Genomic DNA, 18,960 nt, shown 5'->3' with positions numbered 1-18,960 from the left:
ATGATTGTCCGGCACCTGGACTGGGGTATCAAAGTTGCTGAGTCCGAGGGGCGCCTGGCTGGCTCAGTTGGTGCAGCGTGTACCTCTCGATCTCGGGGTTCAAGCCCCACGCTGGGCATTGAGTTTACTAAAAAAAAAAAAAGGTGTTGAGCCCACATGTCCGTGTATCGGACGGAAGTGAAACATGACTGGGTTGAAGGCGGTAGGAAGGGTTCATTTTCCATTTTTATCAAGTGCCTTCAGTGCACCAGTCATTAGGCTGGGCCGCACCGGTTAATGAGGAAAACAGCTACGCCTGGCTCCCGGTCCAATAAAGAATAGCAACACTGTCCCCCCCACTGCCACACTGTGCCTCTCCCCTCATCCCCGTTTGTTTATTGTGTATTGTCAGTCTCCTCCCCACATGGGACTTCCAGGAGAGATCTTGACCAGCAGGCCCTGATTGTCGACAGTCAAATATTTCTGCCTGGATGAAGTTCTGGCTCCTCACTTAGTAGCTGTAGGACTTGGGACTGAGCCTCAGTTTCCGCGGCTGTAAAATGGGGATCACAGGCATGCCTCAGAGACATGACAAGTCCGGTTCCAGACCACCGTGATAAAGCAAGTATCACAGTGAAGTGACTCAAATGAACGTTTTGGTTTCCCGGTGCCATACATCAAAGTTCTGTTTCCACTACACTGTAGTTTATTTATTTATTTATTTATTTTATTTATTTATTTGATGTTTGTTTATTTTGAGAGCGAGAGCACGAGCCGGGGAGAGGCAGAGAGCAAGGGAGAGGGAGGACCCCAAGCAGACTCCGTGCTATCCGCCCAGAGCCCGGCGTGGGGCTTGATCTCACGAACCGTGAGTTCACGACCTGAGCTGAAATCAAGAGTCGGACGCTCAACCAACGGAGCCACCAGGTGCCCCAAAAATAAAATCTTAAAAAAAAAAAAAAAAAAGGAAGAAGAAATTTCCAAAAGCTCTGATTGATGCTGAATTCCGAGAGCAGACAAAGAAGGTGTGGGTGGTCGGCCTTAGGAGCAATAGGGATTCGGGGAGACAGTAGATCGGGAGGTCCCTGTCCAGTCCCGGGCATTCCCGCAGACTGATTCCTCTGGCCTGAGGGACTGGCCAGGGGAGTCCCCGGGGCCACTAGGCAGACCAGGGTCCCACGGGCCACCGCCCTGCCACCAAGTGCAACCGCAAGGCCTGTTCCAAGGAAGGGCTTTCTGAGTCTGCCTCCCTGGAAATGGAGGGACCGTTTGTCAAGCACTTGATAGGAGCAGGCCCTATGCCGTGTCCTTTACCTGTATTACGCGGCATTTTTGGGCTTTCGGAACTATAGCAACGAAGTGAGTGTAACACTTCCATCTCCAGCAGACAGCTAGGAAGGGCAGAACCCGGGGACCCCCCAGGACTTGCTCTGAATACAGGGGAGCCTTGGCTGTCAGCACCAAAAGCACCTTCGGCCCAGGAAGCAGCAGAGGCTTGGCGCAGTGGGGGTTCCCTAGAGGGCCGGCTGGGCTGTGCTCACCACCCCCTCCCAGGCTGCCCCCAGGACCAGGCTCCCTTACTTCCTTTCCGAGCCTTAAAATATTGATGTGAGTACTCGCAGGCCAACAGGCTGAAATCCTGCATGCTCACGATCGGGTTTCAGCCCCCGCCGGCAGAGTAACAGAGCTGGGCCCCTTCACGGAGTACCTGGGTTGGACCCCACCCCAGGATGCTCGGCCAGCTAGCTCGAGACTGGGCAGGCCCGGCAGCTTCCTGGAGGCCTCTGAGCACTGAGAGCGAGTGTGGTCTTCCTCGGTGGCCTCCTGCCATGCACCCAGCCTCAGTGAATGAAGGCCACAGGCAGGGCTTAGGTCCCAGAGGGTTTAAGGAAAGCAGGTGACCTGAATGCCCACGTGTCTGGCGGATGGGACAGGCCCTCCCTCCCGCCATCCTCCATTTGCAGGGACCCTGAGTATAGCATTAAGGGTAAAAACCTGTCTTTGCATCTTGTGCCTCCACTCACAGTGTGGCCTTGGACAAGTCACCTACCTCTCTAAGCCAGATGAAGATAATTGTTCCTACCCTAGAGCATTATTGCAGGGGTGTGGGGGTGGGGAGTGTCACTGATGCAGGCAGAGAAAGGGCTGGCCACAGAGTCAGGGCCCCGCAAAGGGTAGCTGTGCTCTTCAACTGATTGTTAGCTGGATTCCCAGAGGCTGGAGGAGACCATAATCACCTGTGGTCAGGAAGGATGCACCTGTAGCAACCCATCCCAGGTGCCACCAGGAGAGCAAAGCCCGCGGGAACTCTGGCAATATGGGCCTTACACTGAACAAATCGATGCTTGTATCCCACATGCAAAAGTTCCCGTACAAGACCATTTTACTGTTCACAAGTGACCGTGGGAAGGGGCATAGCGTGAAGAACGTCTTTCGAGCCTGGCCACCTGTCTCTGTGAGAATCTGGTCCTTATTTAGAGCTGACAGCAGCAATCTAAATCTGAGGTCCTACGGGCTGGTAAAGCCTTCCCGAGATCCCTGTCGGAGAACCTGGGCAGTGGCCATCCAGCTATGGGAAGTGATTCCCTACGGCCCTCCCAGAGCACATGCTGTGTCCCCAGAGCCTGTGGGGGTGGGGTTTCTTAAGTTTATTTTGAGGGAGAGAAAGAGAGAGAGTGGAGGAGGGGCAGAGAGAGAGGGAGAGAGAATCCCAAGCAGGCTCCACACTTTGAATGCCAAGCCTGACATGGGCTCCACCCCATGAGCCATGAGATCACGACCTGAGCTGAAATCAGAAGTCAGATACTTAACCGACTGAGCCACCCAGGTGCCCCCAGAGCCTGGGTTTTAGAGCAGACCTTTCAAACTCACTTTCCAAATTTGATGCAAACCTGCCCTGTGGTTTTTTGTTTTGTGTGTGTGTATGTGTGTGTGCCTTGCATGCATTACTTTTGTAACACAATACATGCATTTTTTAAGAGATCCTACGTATGATGAAAGTCATACCACGGAGAGGAGGCTTCTGGGCTAGAGGTCCAGAAACCTTGGTTCAGACTCTGCAGCCTCCTGGGCTCCTGTCTCCTCAGTCAGCCCTGGGCTCTGAGGCTGGACTGGTGCCAGGTGGCTTTGGGACGGCTCTCCTTTCTGTGTAGAACGACCAGCAGGATCCAGGGATGCCCTGTGCAGATGGGTAAGCTGAGATCCAGGGTCACAGGTGGGAGTGAGTGACCGTGCTGACGCAGGATGCTACGGCCACTGCTGTGCCAACCACACTTGACATTCTCCCAGCCCAGGGTCTGGCTCCTTCCTGCTGGGAGGGCCTCCCATCCCCAGCCCGCGTGCCCCTAGCCCCGTCCCCACCGACCTAGAAGCAAGGAAGCTGGCAGCCCCCAACCCCAGCCGGCCTGAAGAAGCCACTCAGAGGTCGGTGGAACCCCACTGGCGGCCCTCCGTGTGACCTTGTCCGGTCCCAGAGCCTCTCAGCATGCCCCGTACCGGGGCAGAGCGAGAGAAGGAAGGAGAAAGGGGAAGGCAACTTTGGAAGATCTTCTGGGTCCCGGGAGGCTGTGGCCAGACGCTTCTCTCCCCAGCCCCGCCGCCGCCGCCGCCGGGGGCCAAATTCCGAGGCCAGCTGCTGTCCTGGCGGTGAGGAATCCGGCCCGACGGGATTCCTGGGCCACTCCCCCTCCTCGAGAGAGGGTGCCGGGCCCCGCGGCAGGGGCAGGGCGGGGGTGCGCAGAGGGCGGGGTGGTCCCCCGGCCCCTGGGGTCCCTCCGCGGCAGGGCCGCCCCCGACAGCGCCCCCAAGTCCCCCACGCCCGCCCGACCCGGCGCGAATCGCCCCCCAACGTTGGCCTGGCAGCCGCTAACGGCTGGCCCTCCGACTGGCTTGTCGAGGCTGCCGCAGCACTTAGAGCAGGAACAAGGTACCGCCCCCAGGCTGCGGCGCCAGCGTGTGACCCGGCAAAGGTGCCCGGTCCCCGGGGGCGGGACTACTCCGGGCTGCGACCGGGGCCGAGCACCCGCGCAGCCCGCCCGCCAAGCGCAGCGGCCTCGGGGCTCGGGCCGGAGACCCCGACCCTCTCCGGTCCCGGCCGCCTGCACCCACTGACCCCTCGACCTCCTTCAGCGCCTGCGCGTGGTGGGTGCCCAGTGAGTGTTCAACGAGTGAGGGGACTGGGAGATTCCCGAGGTGGGGGCGCCAGCGTGGCCTGAGTTCTAATCCCAGTACCGCCCTATTCCCTATTCGCAGTTTGGCGCTGAGCGGGTGATTGTTCCTTTGGCACCTCTCTGTTCCTTGCCTGTAAAATGGGAACGAGGGGGAGCCCCTGCCTCATGTGGTTGTTAGAAGGAATAAATGAGCGAATAGTTACAAAGAGCTTAGGCCGGAACCTGGCACATGGCCAGAGTGTGAAAGGAGAAAGAGTACTTACTGTATGTGCAGAAAAACTTTTTTAGGGCCGCCTGGGTGGTTGGGTCGGTGGAGCCCTGGACTTTGGACCATGGGTTTTGGCTCTGGTCATGATCTCACTATGCTGACATCGAGCCCTGCCTCCAGCTCCGCGCTGAGCGCGGAGCCTGCTTAAGATTCTCTCCCTCTGCCCCTCTCAGACCCTGCTTGTACGTGCTCTCTCTCTAAAATGAAAGAAACTGGGGGCGCCTGGGTGGCTCAGTCGGTTAAGCTTCCGACTCCTGGTTTCTGCTCGGGTCGTGATCTCACTGTGTGTTGAGATCCTGTCCTGCATCGGGCCCTGTGCAGACAAGCAAGGAGCCTGCCTCAAATTCTCTCCCTCTTCTCTCTCTGCCCCTCCCTGCCTCTCTCTCTCTCTCTCAAAATAAATAAACACTAGAAAGAAAGAAAGAAAGAGAAAGAAAAAAGTAATTAAAAACTTTTTTTAAGGTTTATTTAGAGAGAGAGAGAGAGTGCACCTGTCTGGGAGGGGCAGAGAGAGAGGGAGACAGGCTCGGAAGCAGGCTCCAGGCTCGGTGCCGACCTCCCCACGCAGGGCGCGAACCCACGAGCCGCGAGATCATGACCTGAGCCGAAGTCGGACGCTTAACCGACTGAGCCACCCAGGCGCCCCGTGGAGCATTCCCACTTGGGCTTCACCAGTTCCAGCTCTGTGTGTAGAGCTCCCCACGAGGACCCTCCCTGGCTACAATTGTGCGACTCCTTCCCACCCTCCGTTCCCGGCCTTAGCACTGCGTGCCCTCCAGCCTTCGCCTCCCCCCCTCCCCAGGTGGATCCCACCGCTCACCGAACACGCCCGGCCCTCGCGACAGAGGCACCGTGAGTACGCCCGCCATCCGGGCGCATCTTGGGCACACACTGCCCAGTCCCCCGCCCCCTCTGCAGCGGGCAAGGACCGCGTGACTCCTTAAGTAGGCCACTTCTCCTGGGCGAGCCTCTCTGCCCTCCTATTCCCCTTGTCTCCGACCAGCAGCGAAGGATCCAAGAGAAGCAGCTGGGGCCGCGACACGACCGCCAAGGCGCCCTGGGGCCCTGAATCACCACGCGGAATTCTCCCTGCCCACGTGAGCGAACCAAGACAGGAACAACAGTCGAACATGGCCCTCGAGGGCCATGAAGGTTAAATACCTAGTACACCTGCCCGGGACTCTTCCCTTCCGTGGGAACCCAGGGAGCTGGCCGCAAGGGGAAGCCAACAGCATCGCAGGAAGGAAGGATCTGGATCCCAGGGCCGAAGAGAGAGGCCTGGCCGGCAACATGGGCGAGGAGTTTGCTTGAGCCAGACGCAGAGCTTCGCGGTGCACACCTGCTGCCCTTGGGGGACTGTCCTCATGGCACCTGGCTTCCCCTTCCTTTGCCGTGTCCACCTGGCAAATCCCCATGCCAGGTGAACCCAACCTGCCCTTCTCAACTGCCACCGGAAAGCTGAATGTTCCTGAAGAACACCCTATAACTGGTTCAACTGGTTTTACCTTCAATTGGTGCCCTGAGCCAGGGGGGTCCTTACTCTGTCCTACTGCCTGTTCCGGGAGGTTGGTCTTTCTCAGCCCAGGTGACCCACTTTACCATCGTAAACGCTTTTAAGGGTATAGTTCAAGACTGTTCCCGTAAGTTCTTCAAGCTATTGTGAATCAAGCTGTTAGGAATATTGGTGTACAAATACCTGTTCAAATCCGCACTTTTTTTTTTTTTAATGTTTTATTTATTTTTGAGACAGAGGCAGAGTGTGAGAGGGGAGGGGCAGAGACAGGGGGAGACACAGAATCCGGAGCAGGCTCCAGGCTCTGAGCTGTGAGCACAGAGCCAAACGTGGGGCTCGAACTCATGAACCATGAGATCATGACCTGAGCCGAAGTCGGTGGCTCAACCGCTGAGCCACCCAGGCGCCCCTCCTTTTCAATCTTAAAAAGGAATAAAATTCTGATTTTTCCACAGTGGCTGCCCAACACTTACTGTTCTCTGTTCCATTTTTTATAATAAGCTTCCAAAGGGTGTGAAATGCTATCTCCCTAAGGATTAGTGATGTTGAGCAACTTTCTGTGTGCTCACTGGCCATTCGCATATCTATTAAAGCTTTTCATAGAGGGGCGCCTGGGTGGTTTAGTCGGTTAAGCGTCCAACTTCAGCTCAGGTCACGATCTCGCAATCTCGCGGTCCGTGAGTTCGAGCCCCGCGTCGGGCTCTGGGCTGATGGCTCAGAGCCTGGAGCCTGCTTCTGATTCTGTGTCTCCCTCTCTGTCTGCTCCTCCCTCGTTCATGCTCTGTCTCTCTGTCTCAAAAATAAATAAACGTTAAAAAAAAAATTAAAAAAAAAAAAAAGCTTTTCATAGAAATAAACACCTAGACAAAACACACACAGTACCCTGGTTTCTTCCTCCAGTACCTTCTCCCCAATTTCCTTCTTCAGTGCTGTGGGTGATGAGAGTCTCCCCCTTTTACTGACCACCTTTTCCTTTTCTCACCTTGGGGTGTCCCTCTGAGCCCTTCACTCACACCTCTTAGGATCAGGAGGTTGGGGGGGCAGTTTGCTTCTGTTGTACTTCCTTGGCCCCTCCCATCTTTTCTCCTTCTGGGGAGCTCAAGCCGCATCCCCAGGACTGAACTCTGATCCCCATGTTCTGAAAGCCCTGGCCGGTCTCAGAAGCTGCCAACGGACTGCTTCCCCCCAGCGACTGCTGCATCATCTTGGGGATCATTGTTTCTGCCCTTGGGGGACCCTGGTAACCACAACACTTTCTTCTAGCAAGGCAGGTGAGGGTTTTGCCCAGAATTGATGGTCTCTGGCCAACCTCCTCCCCTCTTCTTTCTCCAGCTGGCACCTGATTCTTCCCCGGCCTCCTGCTCTGTTGGGAGGGGACGCAGCCACCCCTTCCTCCTCCCTACCCTTGTCTCTCCATTGCTTCCCTTCCCCAAGGGAAGAAATTCCAATCCTACAAAGGACAAAGCTTTTTTCTTAATTAAAAAAATTTTAATGCTTTTTTTTTTGAGAGAGAGAGACAGAGAGAAAGAGAGAGAGCACGAGCAGGGGACAAGCAGAGAGAGAGGGAGACACAACCTGAAGCAGGCTCCAGGCTGTGAGCTGTCAGCCCAGAGCCTGATGCGGGGCTCGAACTCACGAACTGCGAGATCATGACCTGAGCCCAAGTCAGACGCTTCACCGACTGAGCCACCTAGGAGCCCCCTCTCTTTTAATCTCAAATGGATTTTTTTCAGGGCGCCTGGGTGGCTCAGTCGGTTAAGTGTCCGACTTGTGATTTGGGCTCAGGTCATGATCTCGCGGTTCATGAGTTCCAGCCCCACATAGGGTTCAGCGCTGAGAGCCCCAAGCTTGCTTGGGATTCGCTCTCTCTCTTTCTCTCCACCTCTTCTCTGCTTGTGCATGCGCTCCCTGTCTCTCTCTCTCTCTCTCTCTCTCTCTCTCTCTCTCTCTCATTCTCTCAATAAATAAGTAAGCGTTAAGAAAGAATTAAAATGGATTTCTTCTTGATCACAAAAAGGAATAGGTGTTTACTGCAGAAAACGTGGGAAATACTAAACGAAAAAAAAAATCCTACCAGGCAAAGGTCAACGTGGCCAGTGGGGGTTTGCTTAATATCTTTCCAATCTCTCTGAGTCTATGACTTTTGAATAGTTTTGCATGCTGCCTTTTTTTCCCCTTAAAATTATATCGTTGCCTCAGCAACAGTAGATAGATAAATGGATGGACCGAGGAGCGGGCGGATGGAGACACGATAAGATAGCAGTAGAATGTCAGTCATGGCGTCTAGGTGAAGTGCATATGGGATCCCCCGAACGATTTTTTCAAGTCTGTAGGTCTGACATTTCTCATAACGAAGTGCGAACACACACACGTCTTAAGGACCAGGAATTGCACTCCGGGATCCAGGTCCGAACTTGATAGAAATGAGCGCTTACGGCCACCGACAGACACGCGTGAACGACGACGCCCCGCAGCACCTCTCGTACTAGCCCCAAAGAGGAAAGAAGTCAGATGCCCCGGAGAAGTAGAACGTACAGATGGGTTGTGGTCTATCTCACAACTGAGTACTACCACGGTGACAAGGAGCACACGCCACGCTACGAAGGAATCTCAAGGACGTTAATGTGGAGCGCAGGAAGGTGGACAAAAGGGGACACGCCGACCCCAAGAAGTATATTCCCCAGAATCCCCTGCATCAGGGCTCCGGGTAGTTTCTGCTGATTACAGGCGTTTGCTCGAGGTCTGGGAGGCCAGAGGGAAACAATGGTGGTGGCATAGGCTTTCCCAGATGTGACACTTGGCCAGTGATTTCTGGGGGGGAGGGGGTCTTCCCGCAGCTCAGCTCACCCCCTGGTGGCGCGGGGTCCCGCAATTCCTGCGTTTCCTGATTTCCAAGCACCCCGGGTCAGCGGACATGCCTGCCCTTGGCTCTCCCGGCTCTTCCAGGGGCAAAGCCCCCACGTGCCTGGGTTCCATCCCTCTCTGTGTTCCTGGCTGAGCCTGGCTTGAGACGGCCCGGTTAGAAAGATCTTAAAGGAAGTAGTTGGGGTTCCTGGCTTTTGAATAGAAAAACTGGGGTTTTTAAGCCAGTTCTGTGGGTCTGGGTCTCCTCTTCCTCTGGGTCCTTGTTTAGAAAACAGAGTGAGGTCTACGCACAGTCGTGTGGCAGAGAAAGCAAGATCACACGCAGAGGATCCAAGCCCCAGTGCCTACACTCGAGGTGACAACAGACAATCGGCTGTTACGATTATCATCCTTCCCACTTAACAGATGGGAAAAGCGAGGCCTGAAGAAATGGTGCCATTTACCACAGACCACACAGCCAGAAGGTGGCGGGGCGTGTGTCCAAACCCAGGAGTGTGAGCCCCCCTCCTCCCCGACTCCTGTTTCTTTTTTTACTTCTTGAAGATTTGTTGCTGTTGATTTTTGAGAGAGAGAGACAGACAGGCAGACAGAGAAAGCAAGCAGGGGAGAGGTAGAGAGAGAGGGAGACACAGAATCGGAAGCAGGCTCCAGGCTCCGAGCTGTCCGCACAGAGCCCGACGTGGGGCTCGAACCCACGAACCGTGAGATCGTGACCCGAGCCGAAGTTGGACGCTTAACCGACTGCGTCGCCCAGACGCCCCAGTGTCTCCTGTTTCTTTAGCTGTGCCTCAGGGCTTACAGTACCCAGCAAGCCTGGAGTAGCTCTGTGTCCCAAGGACGGTGCAGCAGGATGAAGGGAGGAGGGCCGCCAGTCCGCCTCGCCTCTCTCCTGAGGCTGTCAACTGAGGACGGCCGTGGCCCAGGCCTGTCACCTTGTCTCACCTGGGGCCCTGCTAGCCTGTGTGCTTTTTACAAGGCAGGGGCCAAAGCCTACTGTCGACAGAAGCTCAGAGATGGGCAGTGTGTGGCCTGGGTCACGGAGCAAATCAGGGGCCAGGCTGGCCTCTGGCCTGACCTCCGGGCTCCCAATCCATCACCAGGCCGGGCTCACCCAGCACCGCGGATGGTGCTGAAGGCCCGGAGGATGTGACCGAGCCGCGGGCTGAGGTGTCCGGAGTTGCCAATGCTGTTCCAGGCCTCCCTCCTCCCTCCATGGTCTCCCTCCTGGTAGCAGGAATGTGGGCGTCCCACCGATGTTGCAACTCCAGGGGAGAGAGCGTTCCTCTTGCCTCCGGGTCCCAGCTAAAGTCCCAAAGTTGCATTTCATTGACTCCGCTTGGCCACGGATCCATTCCTAGACGGGTGGCAGTGCCCCGGGGGCCAGGGGCACACACTCTGGCTGGCCAGCCCTGGGCTCAGGCTGAGGTGGCTGGGAGGCGCCGTGGCTGAGCCACGGGGACTGAGAACCGGGAGGTGACCTTCTCCGAAGAAGGGGGTCGGTGTCCAGGATGTAGACGCAGGCGATGACCACAACCGGGGGCCCGAGCCTGTTGCCGGCCCCAGCCCTGCTGGCAGCGACTGGACCCTCTTCTCCGTCTGCTTGGGCCCAGGAGGAGGCAGTAGGAATGGCCTGCAGGAACAGGTCCAGGAAGTGATGGAGGATGGAGTGTTCTTTGGGGAAGGGGAGTATTGGGTCTCCCCGCTCCCCACAGACGGAGTGCTGGCCTCCGTCTCGGGGGCCTCCCCCGGCTGCTGACGAGGGGCGGTGCCACGGAAGTGCGGGTGAGGCCTTGGCCTCGGGGTAGACAAGGCCCTTCCCCACCTCCACACCCGAAACCAAGCTCCACGGACGCTGCCTCCGAGAAGCCTTCCCTGCCGTGCCCATCACCCGCTCAGGAGGCCTGCCCTGTGTCCCCTGGGCTGCCCTCATCAGAGCTCCAGCTGAAGTGTGTGTGTCTCCCTCTCAGAGGGTGGACAAACTGAGGGCAGGAAGGCGGGGATTCCCTGGTGGCCAGGGTGTGCCCAGGGTAGATCTTGGCACAGAGCGGCTGTTCAGCAAACACCCCACGAAGGAAGGAAGGAAGGAAGGAAGGAAGGAAGGGATTGTTGAGTGAGTGGCCCTGCAGACAGCCCCGGGGAGCCCGCGCCTCGGTCCATGGGTGGCCAAAGCTGGGGAGGGAGAGAGTCCAATCCTTTGCGGCTCCCGATGGCCGGAGTCCAAGTTCGACCCATCTTGACCTTCTCAACCCCGCTGGCACGGAGGCCTCTGAAAGCCACGGGGCCAGTAACACGCTGCCACGCCTCTGCCGTCTGTTTGTCTGACCCAGTGCCCGGAAGGCTGCCTGGTACGGAGACTTGCTCACACCCTGGCTCCTCCCCAGGGCAGCCCAGCTCTGCCTCCCGTCTGCCCGAGGGCCCGATGCCAGCCTGGCCGTCCCACCGCATCCTCACTGCGCCCACTACCTACGGGGCACTGGGCGGCGGAGCGAGCAGCTTCAGGATTGGGTGGCACTGGACCCAAGCCTTACCTGGGTGGGTAGGCTGGCGGGTGCGGGTGGGACTGCTCCCAGGGCCCCTCATCTCTAACCGGGCACCCTGCGACCTCACCCCCTCTCGTTCCTTCTCGAGGCGCCCTGTTATCTCTCATGCCCCAGCCTCGGTCCCTGTCAGAACATACCTTCCCCTCTCGCCTGCAGGGAAGGCGGTCAGCCTAGAGGAGACAGGTAGCGTCGCGCCCGCCCTGCCCCTGCCCAGCCAGCGCACACCCCGGGGCCCTTCGCAGGGCCCGTCTCCCTCTCTGTATTTCCTGGCTGCACAGACGGGCCCGATCTTTGGGGCTGCGGGGAAACGCCCAGAAGCGGCAGCGTCTGGGCTCACAGGGGGCCGGAGGGCCGGCCAGAGGACAGCGCGTTCCCCTCTTGGCCGGTCCACTGCGCTCCCCCGGCGTGAAGGCTGTGGCGGCAGCAGGTGCCTGTACCCACGTCCCCCGTGGCCATCAGCCCTCCCCATCTCCGACCTTGGGCCACGTCCCTGGGCCCAACACGGAGCAAGTTTCCTGCTCCCCGCTTCTGGCCCTTTCTCCGCTGGGAGCCACCGGGCAGGATGCAGCGGTCCTGGGGGCCCAGGCAGGGCACAGCCGTCTTGCCCAGCATGGCCTCCTGGGCTCCCCACTTTACTGGGAGGAGGAGAGGCCGGCCCAGGGGCCCCCGTGGCCGGTGGCGACCTGAGGCTTTGGCTTTTCTGGGTGACCCGAACCCCGCCCGGCTGACCAAAGGGGACGCGAGAGGCTGGAGTGATTCCGGGGTCTCTGTCTCCAGGGAGGAAGCCCCTTCCCCGTCGGCCTGCGGGGGACCCCCGGGGCTAGAGGGATCAGGGCTGAGCAGAGAGATCAGGCTGAGAGTGGGGCATCTGAGAGGATTCAGGAGGTGACATCAGCCGGGTGGAGAAGTGGCTGCTCAGGTAAGGGTGGGGCAGAGAGAGGGTCCAGGAGGAGGGAACAGCAAAGGCCTCCTACCCCAAGCGAGCGCCAGGCTCCTGACCAGCCTCACCCCCCCCCCCCCCGTGCTACCAGGGCCCGCCAGGGGCCCCGGGGACTAGCCCAGTGTGGCGGAGTCCGGGGCACTCTGTGCCACTGGTGATACTGGTGCCACTGGTGCCACTCTGAGCCTCAGGCTCGTCCTCCCTCCCAGGAATGGCAGTGAGGATCCCAGCCCGCCAGCCTTCAGTGTCCCCAAAGATCCAAGAGAGACGCTCGGGGTCTTCGCCTGGCCCTCTGCAGGGCCAGAACGGACTCGTGTCACTGGGGGGACAAAGGGCAGACAGGCCGTGGCCTCCTTGCAAGGGTCTCACCAGCCCTGCTCCCTGCTGCGGTTCTAGGGGCTGGGGCAAGCTGAACATTGAACTCGCGGGTGAGTGATTCCACAGCTAAACAAACACGTGTTAGCCCGTGTCAACAGCAGCCAGGCCGACTTTTTTTTTTTTTTTTTTTTGAAATCACAAGCAATTCAAAGCGACTAGCGCTGAGGCGTCTGTTAAAAATTTTGCCATGAGTGGGGGCGCCCGGGTGGCTCAGTCCGTTAAGCTCCGACTTCGGCTCAGGTTCACGGGTTCGAGCCCCGCGTCGGGCTCTGTGCTGACAGCTCTGAGCCTGGAGCCTGCTTCGGATTCTGTGTCTCCCTGTCTCTCTGCCCCTCCCCTGCTCGTGCTCTGTCTCTCTCTCTCTCTCAAAAATAAATAAACGTTAAAAAAAAGAGTTTTTTTTTCCCATGGGGCATTTGGCTGGCTCAGTTGGAGAAGCACGCAACTCTTGATCACGGAGTCGTGAATTCGAGCTCCACGCGGGGTGTAGAGATTACTGAAATAAATAAAACTGAAGTTATTTCGCTCCACAGTGTGGAGCCTGCTTGGGATTCTCTCTCTGCCCTCCCGTGTTCTCTCTCTCTTTCTCAATAAGTAAAATAAACTTAAAAAAAAGTTTAAAAGAGAGCTCTTCCGGCAAAACTGCCCCAGTCTTAGATTAAACAATATTACACTCTTAAAATTTTCTTTTAACGTTTATTTATTCTTTTTGAGACAGAGAGAGACAGAGCATGAACGGGGGAGGGGCAGAGAGAGGGAGACACAGAATCGGAAGCAGGCTCCGAGCCATCAGCCCAGAGCCCAACGCAGGGCTGGAACGCACAGACCACCAGATCGTGACCTGAGCTGAAGTCGGACGCCCAACCGACTGAGCCACCCAGGTGCCCCAATATTACACTCTTAAAATGAACTTCAGAATCTTCTGCAAAGACAAAAACTATTGCTTCCATCTGCGCTTTTCTTGGACTAAAAGCACGTGCAGAAAACTCTACTTTAAAAATGAACACTGTAACACGGTCAGGTAGCTGCCTTATCTTCTCTTTTTTAGCCAAGACGGTAGAACATGACGTATCGTGCGTGCATTACGTCCAGCCACACCTGAGAACGGAACTAGTAAACGTGACAGGTTCAGGGCAAAGGACTGAAGGAGACACCTTTGGTACGAGCAAAGGGGGCCTCTCGAAGGCGGTGGCTGTGATCCGATGGCCGTGGATGTTCTAGATCCATTGGACGAATCCTAGGCAGCAGGCACGCTCCCCAACACCTTGCACCGGCGACCCCGGCCCCCCCGCTTTCCTCGTTTCTGCTCCCGTGGCTTCGACCAGTAGCTGCTGACCACCCACTGTGTGCCACACCGGCACCCAGGCATCCTCTTCCTGCTTGATTTGATCCTCTGTGAGGCTGGCATGACGATCGAGGCTGTTTTACAGACGGGAAGTCAAGTCAGGAGGTGGCCTGACCGGAGCCCTTGGTCTTAACCCGGGTGATTCCCTGTCTCCCTGTCTTTCCCGCCCCGGCTCCTCAGGCGGCCCCCCCGCCCCCCCCCCCCGCCCCTTAAAACCTTCTGGACTGGCCATGCCCAACTTCTCACCATCCTTCCCGGAGAACATCCTGTCCTTCCCCGTCTCCAGGACGCCGCCGCTCTGCTGCCTGTCTGCCCCTGGGGCTTAGGAACCGGCTCCTCTGGATCCTTCTTAATCTCACCTCCTCTGTGCTTCTCGGCACATCTATCACACTTACTGCTATTTGTGTATTTGTGCGGGCAAGAGCTGGGCGGAGTCGCTCCTGCAGCTCCTGTACCTTTTGAGGGCCCTGCACCTGTTGGCTGAGGTTGAGAAGGTTGTCAAGGGAGCAGGTAAACCCAGAAGAGGGATGGGGATGGGGCAGGGAGGCCCGGCTTGGCCCACAGAGGCACCGGCCGGAGGGAGACAGAGCTGGAATCGCGGCCGCGGAGACCAGTTCCGGTGGCCCAGAGAGTGTCCAGGCTGGAACGGAGATGGTTGTGACTAAGGCTGTTTGGGCGGATGTTAACTGGGGAGGGCAAAGGTCAGAGGCCAAGAGGAGGCCCACCGGGCGGCACTAACTTGACCTGGGGACCGGGCCCCAGGGGAGGGCTCACGGCACTCCGTCTTACCCCTCGACAGCCCCAAAGTTAGCGGCAGGGTTACCCCCCGTTTGACCAGAGAGGAGCAGTGTTTCGTCCACGCTCACGTAGCTGGGGGACAGCAGCAAGACCGTCAGCCCTCTGCCAGCCGTGACCCGGGCTGAGCATTTCCCGGGGCGGCTCCGGGCCACCTGGAGGCTGGTCGGGCCATCCTCCGCTCCCCGGCTTACCCCCAGGAGAAAAATGTGGTTCGACTGGCAAGAGGAGGAAATAAGCGTCCTTCTATTTGCTTTGCACGAGAGTGACCCTGGGAGGGACCGTCTCCAACCTGCCGGCGTCCGGGGGAGAAGCTAACAGCCGCCCAACCAGCAGGTGCAAGGAAATCGGAACACGTATCCGCTCCGGGAGGTTAACTATGCAAGACCGCGTGAACGTCCCCCTCCGTGTGACTGTCGCTTCCAAAGTGTGTCCCCTGAGCAAACAAGTGCCCGAGGATCCCCACTTCTGTTTTTGGAGATGACACAGGTAGCCTCCCGGGCACATGCGGTTCCTCCTGTGTGCCTGGGTCACGTTTGTGGAAAGTCACTGTTGAGAGAGAGCCAGCAGCTCGCCAAGCTGGAGGAAACCCTGGGTTTTTTCTTTGCTGTCTTGAGGCAACCTCGTGCTGGACTCTTCCAGGTAAAGACGAGTCCACACCCGTCCGGGCCCAGCAAACACAGGGGGCACCTCGTGTCCCTTGCAAGCCCCCCGAGTCTATTTGACTAATGGGGTGAGGTCACCAGGCTTATCTGCATGATAACCTTTGGACAAAGTTCTCCTGGCCCCACATCGCTGCATGGAAGGGAGGGTGCAAAGCAGTGACTGCTATGTGTCATCCACGGGACTTTTTAGGAGACAGAGCTTTCTAGAATTCACCTGGTGAAGGCGGGGCCTTGTGACTGAGGCTGGCCCCCGTGACCCTCGGCTCTGTGACTCTCTCCAGGCATGGCTCCCAGTACAGCCAGGACCTCGGGAGCTGGATCTGGGGCTGAAACACAATCTCGGAGCATTTACTCACCTCACTGCGAGGCTCAGCGAGGCGCCCCCACCCCTGAGTAGGGTATCTCCCCGTGTTTGTCCCCTACGGGCTGTTTCTGTCTGGGGCTGTTGCTTGGTCCTAGGACTCACAGTGAAGGCCGTCTGCTGCCATCTTGGATGACCTCAGGTCTGTCCAGCCTCTTGTTCTCCCAGAACCAGGCCACTTTCCACCCCCAGGTGCCATCAGGGACCTTGTCATCAATTAAATTTTCCTTTTTTAAAAATATTTATTTTTGAGAGAGAGAGACAGACAGACAGAGTGCGAGCAGGGGAGGGGCAGAGAGAGGGAGATGCAGAATCGGAAGCAGGCTCCAGGCTCCGAGCTGTCAGCACAGAGCCCGACGTGGGGCTCGAACTCACGGACCACCGCGAGATCATGACCTGAGCCGAACTCGGACGCTCAACCGACTGAGCCACCCAGGCGCCCCGTTTTCTGGGGGGGGGGACCCCGTCATCATTTCAATGCAACCCTTCCCAAGTTCTGAGAGTCAATTCTGACCTCAACCTCCTGTCCTCTCTACGTGCTTGTCTGACTCCTGCTGGACTGTTCTCTGACCACAGGAGCACCTCCAGGCCAGGGGTCCACTCAGGCCGTGGGCACGTCTCCTGTTCCCTCACACTCTCTCCTGCCCACCCGAGCCCTATCCTTCTGCCTTCTGCGACCCCCACCTGGCTGAGAGCCTCGCACCTGGACTGAGAAGGGCTGCCATTGGCCTTGGTTCCGGTGGGTGCCTGGGACATCGACTGGCACCTAGAAGGTGACTGGTGAAGGTTTCCGGAACGAATTTTATCAGGTTTCTACAGTCAGCTCGCTTTTCCTTTCTCGATATCGACTCTCCATCGCGCTCCTTAAGCTTTGGGGACTCTCACCTCCCCCTCGTTCCCAGGTGACCTCGCCTCCTGTTTGCGGACAAAATGGAAAACCTCGTGCTGGAGCTGCCCCCCCCCCCCCACTTGTCGCCAAGGAAGATGGACCCGCACGAAGACCAGACTCTGAATAACTTTACCCCTTCCCTTTTGGGAGCCCGTCCCCTCCAGAAGCTTCTCGCCTCACCACGTGGCCTTCGTTAATGAGAAGAATCGCCTCCTCGCCACCCCCCCATGCCAGCTGCCATCCTTCCCTCCCTCACAGCCAGACTCCCGTCTCCCCCCCACAGTCCGGCTACTCCAGGAAGTGCCCGCTCTCTCCCGGGTCAGGAGGAGGGCCCGGGGGTGGTCTGCCCACCTCCCCTGGGTCACCTCACCGGCTCCCAGGGCTTTAGTGACACCCGTCACACACACACACACACACACACACACACACACACACACACGGAGGCCTCTCACCCCCGCCTCCCCACCCCCGGCACTACTACAAACGTTAAAGAAACGTCACCTCACTGCCGTCCCTCCGGATGGTGCCGCTCGGGGTCTCAGACCGGGCACCCGTGTGCGCGTTGCCCGCCAGCCTTCTGGTGTGTGAGCAGACCCAGCGGGGCGGGTTGCCCCCAACAGGTGGAAGTCAGGATCTACTGAACTCAGCAGAAAGACTCACAAATCTGACGAGGACCTGGTAACAGTCACTCGCCTTTTAAAGACCGTTGGCCCGAGGCCAGGGGCCGTCTGCCGTCCTCCAGGCTGGAAACTTTCCAGCTGTTTCCATGAACGTTAACTTAACATCCCTGGGAGGCGCAGACGGTAAGAGGGGGCGGGGCGGCCCTGGTGGGAACCCCCTTCCCAATCTTGCCCGTCCACCCGCCCTGAGAGTCAAAATCCGCTCCCCCGCCCCCGCCCCGCGCCGGGTCTCACCCCTAGCGGGTGCAAGCTGTGCCCGCACCCCCACGACACCGGTGAGGGAGAAGCCGGAGGCCGTGTCACCCTCCCTCGCAGGCCAGGGCCACGCTTACCACAACCCCGAGGGTGCAGAACTCCACTTGGCCCCGCGGCCAGCACAGCGGGGCGCATGCCAGTGACAGAGCTGGCATTCGAGGAACAGAAATCACGCCAGGGCCCCGGGCAGAGTGCTGCACGCCTGCTGGCCGCTGGGCAGGGGAAGGCACCCGTTTCAGAGACGAAAGCCGAGAGCGGACCCCAGGCCCGAGCACCCGCCCCGCCTGCCTGGCTCACGCTGGCACCCGCAGACTCGCGGGCGCTACAGAGAGGTCGGGGGCCCGCAGCCCGGTCGGGGCCACGCGGACGCCGCCCGGCTGCGCCGGCTCCGGCTCCCGGACTCGAGCCAGTGGGTCCCGTGTCCTCCTTCGACTAGGTTTTGCTACAGTAACTGGGAGAAGGGACCCAGGCCAGCTCTGCATGCCAGTCTTATCCAGTTCAGCGAGGGGAGCGAGCGGGTCCTCGGGAGCCGAGTCTTGGCTCGAGGGCCGTGTGGTCTGAAAGGAGCCTCCCCGCCGAGATAGGGAGCCCTTTCCCCTCGTTGTTGTTATTATCTATTCGGAGGGAGAGAGAGCCCGCGACTGGGAGAGGAGGAGAGAGAGAGGGAGACAGAGAATCCCAAGCAGGCTCCCGCACGGCCAGCGCAGAGCCCGACACGGGGCTCGAACCCACAAACGGCAAGGTCACGGGCTGGGCTCAAACCAAGCGTCGGACGCCCCACAGACATAGCCACCCAGGCCCCCCACCCCCCTCCATCTTTTACACTGAGGGGGCGTCAGAAGCAAACGGAGACCAGGGCTCAGAAAGACGCCACACTCGCAGACACTGAAAAGCTTTACAAATTCTACTTTACGTGGAAACCTTCCGGAGAAAGTCACCCCTCGGACCTTCTCCGTTCAGATACAGCGAACACCGGCCAAACTGTTTTAATTTCCGAATTTATTAAAATGATTAACCTCAATACTGCAAGTGCATGTACAAAATATTTGTAAAAAATGTCTTTAATGAAACGTTAAAGAACTTACCTCAAATGCTGAAAAAGTCCTTTTTTTTTCAATTCTTTCAGTACAAGGAATACATTGTATCTCAAAAGTATTACAACTCAGCAAAACAATTTAAGACAGTAATTTGAAAAACGATTGAAAATTGAAAACTTTACATGTATTTTTCTGATCGCTTCCTGATTCTCACACAACGCCAAAATCTGTTACGAATCATTGCATAAGCTCGAGCTAAAAGCCGTATTGAACGCAGCCCT

General features: G+C 57.9%; 1 protein-coding gene across 1 annotated transcript; it reads left to right on the top strand.

The window, feature by feature from the left end:
* The first annotated feature begins 184 nt into the window (after positions 1–184).
* Positions 185–6,383, top strand: LOC128311710 (tRNA (guanine-N(7)-)-methyltransferase-like). The gene is made up of 3 exons (XM_053202652.1): positions 185–202; positions 3,453–4,130; positions 5,219–6,383. Exons 1-3 carry the CDS (start codon positions 185–187, stop codon positions 5,270–5,272), a joined length of 750 nt encoding a protein of 249 aa, XP_053058627.1. The 3' UTR covers positions 5,273–6,383.
* The last annotated feature ends 12,577 nt before the right edge of the window (positions 6,384–18,960 follow it).

Source organism: Acinonyx jubatus, chromosome D1 (genome assembly GCF_027475565.1).
Source record: "Acinonyx jubatus isolate Ajub_Pintada_27869175 chromosome D1, VMU_Ajub_asm_v1.0, whole genome shotgun sequence".
NCBI lineage: Eukaryota > Metazoa > Chordata > Mammalia > Carnivora > Felidae > Acinonyx > Acinonyx jubatus.
The sequence above is the reverse complement of the archived record's forward strand: the minus strand, read 5'-3'. Positions and strand labels throughout refer to the sequence as shown.

Bases quoted from the DNA above. Each gene is read 5' to 3' on its own strand.
- LOC128311710 (XM_053202652.1), top strand. The intron at 4,131-5,218 runs GTGAGTGTTCAA...CCCCCTCCCCAG, and splicing joins CTGCGCGTGGTGGGTGCCCA to GTGGATCCCACCGCTCACCG.